General features: G+C 41.1%; 1 protein-coding gene across 1 annotated transcript; it reads left to right on the plus strand.

The window, feature by feature from the left end:
* Positions 1 to 413: 413 nt before the first annotated feature.
* Positions 414 to 1361, plus strand: LOC124917479. Its single transcript, XM_047457898.1, has one exon. The coding sequence runs from the start codon at positions 414 to 416 to the stop codon at positions 1359 to 1361; it is 948 nt and encodes a 315-aa protein (XP_047313854.1).
* The last annotated feature ends 5783 nt before the right edge of the window (positions 1362 to 7144 follow it).

Here is a 7144-nt window from a genome sequence, read left to right on the forward strand (position 1 = left end):
ATTTAGACAAATTCATGCAAAGAATTCGAAAGTATCGGCTTCGACTGAACCCGAAGAAGTGTGCTTTCGGAGTCACTGCCGGTAAGATGCTAGGATTTCTCATCACCCAACGTGGAATAGAAATCGATCCCTCCAAAATCGAGGCCATTACGGCTATGCCTGTACCTCGGAATGAGCGAGAAGTCTGAGGCTTCCTCGGAAAAATCCAGTTCATCAGTCGTTTCATCAGCAAACTAACTCTTACTTGTGATCCTCTTTTTAAGCTACTGTAAAAGGATCAGAAATTCCAATGGGATGACATTTGTCAATAAGCTTTTGACAAAATCAAAGACTATCTAAAGTTACCACCGGTCCTTATGCCTCCAAGGCCCGGTATCCCTTTAATTCTCTATCTCACAGTGACATACTCGGCTATGGGTAGCTTGTTGGCTCAAGAAAACGAGGATAAGGTCGAGACTGCCGTCTACTACCTAAGAAAGAGAATGACAGGGTACGAATTGAACTATTCAACACCCGAGAAAGTGTGTTGGGCACTCGCATGGGTCACCAAAAGACTAAGACATTATATGCAAGCCCACCCCATCAAGTTGGTGTCTATGCTTGACCCAATCCATTATCTATTTCAACGTACGTTGTTGTCGCCTAGATTCGCTAAATGGATGATGATGATCTCCGAATACGATATCACGTACATGGCTCAAAAATCTGTTAAAGGAAGTGCTATCGCGGACTTCCTAGCGGATCAACCTATCATAGTCGAGCTTTCTTTCGAACTCGACTTTCCTGATGACTCCATAATGTCTATAACTTCAGACACATGGAAGTTAATGTTTGATGGAGCCTCCTCCAAACATGGTTACGGAATTGGAATTCTCTTAATAGATCCCCAAGGAACCTACAATCCCATCTCTATTAAGTTAGAGTATTCTGTAACCAACAATGAGGATGAGTACGAAGCATGTCTCTCAGGTCTCAAAATCGCATACGAAAGAGGAGCAACTAAATTAGACGTAATCGGCGACTCTAATCTGGTTATATCCCAAGTTAACGGAACATGGCAAGTACGAGGAGAAAATCTCAAACCTTATCACACTTGCCTACTCCGTTTTATCGACAAGTTCGATCATGTATCTTTTGTACACACCCCAAGAAGCCAAAATCGCTTTGCTGATGCTTTGGCCACGCTAGCAGCTATGACCCAAATTCCTGTTGGAATTAAGATCAAACCTCTGAAGATCCGTCAGAAACGAAAATCCGATTTCGAAGTTGGAGTGGTAGCCTCCGTTCAAGTGCCCACTAAACCATGGTTCGATATCCTTCAAAACTACATTGTGTATGGAGAATATCCGTCCCACTTCTGAGCTAAGGAACGAAGAGCCCTACGCCAGTATTCCACCAACTATGCTTGGATAACTAATAAGCTATATAGACGATATTTTGATGGTCAAAACATGCTTTGCGTCAATGGTCCCGAGGCACGAAGGATCATAGAAGAAGTACATGCAGGTGTGTGTGGTCCGCACATGAATGGACTCGCCCTTGCTAAGAAAATACTCCGCCTCGGATACTATTGGCAAAACATTGAGCAAGAATGTGTCAGCTATGTGAAAAGTTGTCACCAATGCCAAATCTATGCTAATCTAAAGCATACTCCAGCATCTCTGCTATACTGCATGACATCACCATGGCCCTTTTCGACATGGGGCATTGATGTCATTGGAAAAATCTATCCCCATGCTTCCAATGGACATGAGTTCATACTCGTAGCCATCGACTATTTCTCTAAATGGGTCAAGGCATCGTCTTATAAGATCCTCAAGTCTACTCAGGTAGCAAAATTCATCTGTGTTAATATCATAGCTAGATACGGAGTACCTCATGCTATTGTCTCGGATAATGGAAGACACTTCCAAGGAAAGGTTTTATCCCTTCTTAAAGAATTCAAGATCAAACATCACAAATCTTCACCCTATCGACCCCAAACCAATGGCGCGGTCGAAGCGGCAAACAAGAATGTGATTAGGATCATCAAGAAGATGACCAACACATATAAGGATTGGCATGAAAAGCTGCCATTCGCCTTATGGGGATATCGTACGACTACTCGAGCATCGACAGACGAGACTCCCTATTCTATAGTTTACGGCATGGATTCCGTACAACCCATCGAGATTGAAATCCCCACACTGAGAATCCTATTGGAATCTCACGTTGTTGAAGAAGATTGGGTAAAAGCTCGATACGACCAGTTGACATTGATGGAAGACCATAGGTTGGATGCGTTATGCAAAACCCAAGCTTACCAGAAACGAATGGCCGATACCTTTAATACAAAGGTCAATCCCAGAAGCCTAAAAGAAGGTGACCTAGTGCTCAAAGTAACCCACGAGCTGTTAGACCCTAGGGGCAAGTTCCGACCACGATGGGAAGGTCCCTTCCTCATCAAGAAAATCCTCTCTGGATGTGCGGTTCGCCTTTCAACAGTTGAAGGCGAAGAATTTGTTGCTCCTAGCAATCTAGATGCCCTAAAACGATATTATGTCTAATATCGTTTCACGCAACGGCTCTAATCTAGCCTTAGCAGGATTACAACGGCTCTGATCTAGCCTTAGCAGGATCACGACGGCTCTCGATCCAGCCTTACCAGGATTAAGTCCTCTTGGACCAACCAACCTCCAATGGTGTATGTCTATGCCATAACTACCATCAGTTAGTTCCCACCTAAGAGTGGACTAATTGACCTCTAGTCTTGTACGACTATATAAACATTCTTAAGGATTAGTCCCTAGCCTCTAAAGGACTAATCGAAGCTCTAGTCTTGTTAGACAATTCCCCAAAGCTAGTCCCCAACCAGAAGTGGAATAATCGAAGCTCTAGCTTTGTTAGGCATTTCCCCAACAGTTAGTCCCCAACTGAGAGTGGACTAATCAACCACTAGTATTGTATTACTACGTTGGAAATCCCCAGCTAGTCCTCAACTTAGAGTGAACTAGTCGACCTCTAGTTTTGTACAACTATGTCATCATCAATAGTGGGAGAACTACGTGAGACCCTATTCTTCCAAAGAAAATAAAAGAATATATCAAGAACAAATGGAAGATACGTAGGCAAAGGGTCCGGTCTCAATAAGCTCAGTAAGCTCAAGAAGCTCAGTAAGCTCAAGATGCTCAAACTCAAAATAAATGAACTATTTCTAGTTCTATACCCACAGGGTCTGAGGACAGTGGGAACCCTGGTTCTTTCCACCAACTGGTGATAAGGATTTTAGGAAATAAGTAAGGGCGAAAGTCAAGGGAATTTCCTTTAACCAAACTATGATTGATCTCCCGAATCAAAACCCCGAGTTTCCAGAAAACTTCTATCACTGGATATCTTTATTAAGCTTGTTTTCGTGTTATGCGATTATCCAGAATACTAACCCTCAAGCGAAGGCTTTTGAAAAAGAAATGGAATAAAACCCCAAAAGCCAAGCCAAAGCCGCCATTTGAGAAAGGACGTCTCATTCCCCTTTGTAAAAGAGAACAGAGAGAACTAGACTCAAGGCTCCAAAATATATATCTACAAAAAAATCCCCTACAGATCAGGGTAAAGTCATTGTTCATACTCACTCGGGCGGCTGTCCCGATGACTATCGCAAGAGTAGAACGTGTCGATACCCACAGGGACCAAAAAAAAATAGAAAACACTCCCGTGTAGGTTGAGGTGTTGAAATCATCGTTTATGCTCACTCGGGCGGCTGTCCCGATGTCTATCGCAAGAGCAAAACGTATCGATTCCACCAGATATACCCCGGTAGTTAAAAACAAAAAGAAGAGAAAAATCCCCCAGCCGAAAGTTGAAACTCTCTATGTGATGATACACGGAATAATCGAACTTTCAAAGAATTACGGCTCACGGCAAAAGCAACCAAAAATATAACTGAACATAATTCTCATGATTACCTTCCCCGCAAGTTAATATCTTGGATAATCGTCTGCACGAGAGCGAATTTATCATCCATATCGTAATATAGGAGAATAAGGAGCTCGAGATCTTTTAGAAACGAGACAATCTCTTTCAACACAGGAATGCTCATGTCTTAGCCCCGACCACGTTTCGAATCCAAGTCACCCTATTATGTAGATAAGACCAGGGTTTCTTCTGCTTTCAAACCTTGTCCGAGACATAATTAAGAATAGTTTGTTCCCCCAACAACTTTTATTAAATCTCTCCACCTTATAGAGTGATAAAACAACTGGTCAATGTGTCAACTAGGTTATGAAGAATACTTTGTAAATCCAAAGGAAAAAAGTTCATGTTAAACCATTCCTTTAACTCCCCAAAGGGTCGACAATTTCACCCAGATGTGAAGGACCCTTCGCAAGGCCAAAGAAAAAATCTATTGGAAGCTCCTTGAGTGTTAAATCCCCACGGAATCAACGGTTTTAATCCAGTTGAGAAGGACACTTTGTTAGGCCCAAGAAAGATAAGTTGACGATTATGACAACTACTCTCGTAAACAATCCCCAGAGGAAGCAAGAGGTTCAATCAAATGTGAAGGTCACTTCGTACAAGACTTATCTAAAGCCCTAGTTAATAGTCACATAAGATCATTGTCGTGAGCTATATAGGTTATTGTCATAACCTATCCCCAATAGATTGGTGTCCACATATGGGTTATTGTTATAACCCATCCCCAACAAGTTGGAGACCATCAGGGTTATGGTTCTAACCCATTCCCCTCGGAGCGAATGTGATCGCGTATCCCCGGCAAGAGTAAGCCCTATCTCTTGATAGGTATCTGTATCGGTCATTCCCTTGACCACTCCCCACTAGAGTGATTGTTGTCACTCATCTTGTCTATATGTTATTGTTATAACTTATATCCTCGACACGATAGTAATCATACCCATAAAGTGATGGTTGCTACAGTCCCCACGACAGCGTGATTGTTATCACCACCCAACGTGATTGTTGTCACGTCACCTAGAAGGTCTTCCTTCATCCTCAACGGAGAGTTCTCTTCATTCCCCATAAAGGTCGTAGTTGTGGATATCATCTCTTATAGTAAGTCCTATCGTATTACAGGCATCCTCGAGAGTCATTGTAATGACTACTCTCTAGTAGTGGATTCCATTTGTTGATGGACGCGGTATGATTGTTATCATTATCCCCGAGAGTTGTACCTCTATCCCCGTGGGATTGTATTCCCAAGAGAGCATTCGTCATGAGAGTCATACCTCCCGATAGGTAGTCTTGCTGACAGGAGACTCCTCCCCACAAAGAGTTTTTTTAAATCCTCAGGTGAGTCCTATTTGTTGATAGACATCATTAGTCATTGTTATGACATGATTATTATAGTAATCCATCCCCATTTGGAGTCCCGTTTACTCCCCAAAGGATAAGACTATTGTCGTAGCCTATCCTATGCAAGATTTAGTAAATAAGAGAATGAGACATTGTCATGACTCGTCCTCACAACACCTTGTCATCTTCCCGGTGCATGATAAGACTATTGTGATAGTCTATCCCCGATAGAAGACTACAAGCGAAGGAAGATCACATACTCTCCCCAACCATGAGTCATTGTGATGACTCCCCACCAGCAGCCACTACTATTAAGGTTTTATCCTTCTACCTCACTGTAGGTTAGGGTGCAAATTTTTATGATCAAACCTCGAACCCACGTTTTCCAAAACCTGACACTGATTTATTCAAACTCGGTTCGAGAGGGGCATTCTGTAAGCATGAAAATTTGACTTACCCAATTTGCAAAATAATATTATTATGTTTAATAATATTAAAATAATATTTTGGATTTTTATATTCAGAATAACTTGAAAGAAGGAATTAAAACCTAATTAAGGATTAATTATTGTGATAATTGAACCTTAATTAAGGAAACTTTCCAAAATTCCAAAAATAATTTGAGGATAAAATATTTGTATATATTTTTATCTAAATTAGACCAAGGAAGGGGTTAAAAATATTCAATTAGGATTTATTCATTATTTATGTTTAATTCATGACTTAAACCAATTAAATAAAATACCCCAAAATTCCCCAAAAAATAAAATATGATCATAATTGTTATTATGAATCTAGAAATATATTTTGTGAAATTTTTGGTAAAAAAATGGATTTAAAAGGAATTAAATTCGATTTTTTAATAACCTTTTAAATAAAATTAAAATTGCATAATCCTGTGTGGCTGATTTTATGTTTAAACTTTGCAGTAGGATTCTGGACCATCAGATGAGCGCCCATATCTCATCCGACAGCCCAGAGTGCGCCAGAAATCCAGCTGTAGCAGAACCACGTGCGCGCGCCCGCACCGGATCAACTAACGAGATGGACTAACCCCGTTAGTCAAGACCGCTGACCGCGGACGAAACGCTGACGGCGTCAGGCGAAACGACGTCGTTTCAGCCGTCTTCTTCGCTGGGACGCAGGGGTCGCCGGAATCGCGACCTCGCCGGCGAGTTTCTTCTAGAAGCTCTAACTTCGGCTACAGGCGATCAAATCCGTTGATTTTTTCTCCCATGTGATCCCATCGTCAGCGCCTACGTTTCCCCCTTATCTAGAAGCCTTATCTTCCCCGGGTTAAGGCTGCCACGAATTAGAGATAAGAACGCCAACGATCAAAGAAAACTTAAATTGGCTTTCTACAGCCGACCTTCGAGCACTATAAATACTCCCCTACCCCTCTACTACCAATCCATAAAACAATAACCAGGAATTACACATCAATTCAATCCGATTGAAGACCTGCAAAATCCGGCGAAGAACGGTTTTTTTCAAAACTTTCTCCAGCGAGCCAAGCTTCTATCTAGGCTTCTGGATCACTTCCAGCAACTCCCAGGAATGTTTTCCAGCTGTTGGTATGAATCCAAAAGCTTTGAATATTGATTTGTGATTGAAAATTTTGAATTTCTTCAAAATTTCTTGTTTGATCACTTTGGTCGTGTTCTTATGCTTGATTGTATGATTTCTTTGTACAGAATCATTATATATATCATTATTGTTGAAAAAAAATCGATCAAATCAACCTAGAACAGAATTTTGCAAAAATCAGTTTGAAAATTTGATTTTTCGAAATGTTGTGTTCTTGGTTTAAACTTGGATTTGTTGATCCAGATTGTTGTTATATATGTTTATAAACATG

The sequence above is a fragment of the Impatiens glandulifera genome, unplaced genomic scaffold, assembly GCF_907164915.1.
Source record: "Impatiens glandulifera unplaced genomic scaffold, dImpGla2.1, whole genome shotgun sequence".
Taxonomy (NCBI): domain Eukaryota; kingdom Viridiplantae; phylum Streptophyta; class Magnoliopsida; order Ericales; family Balsaminaceae; genus Impatiens; species Impatiens glandulifera.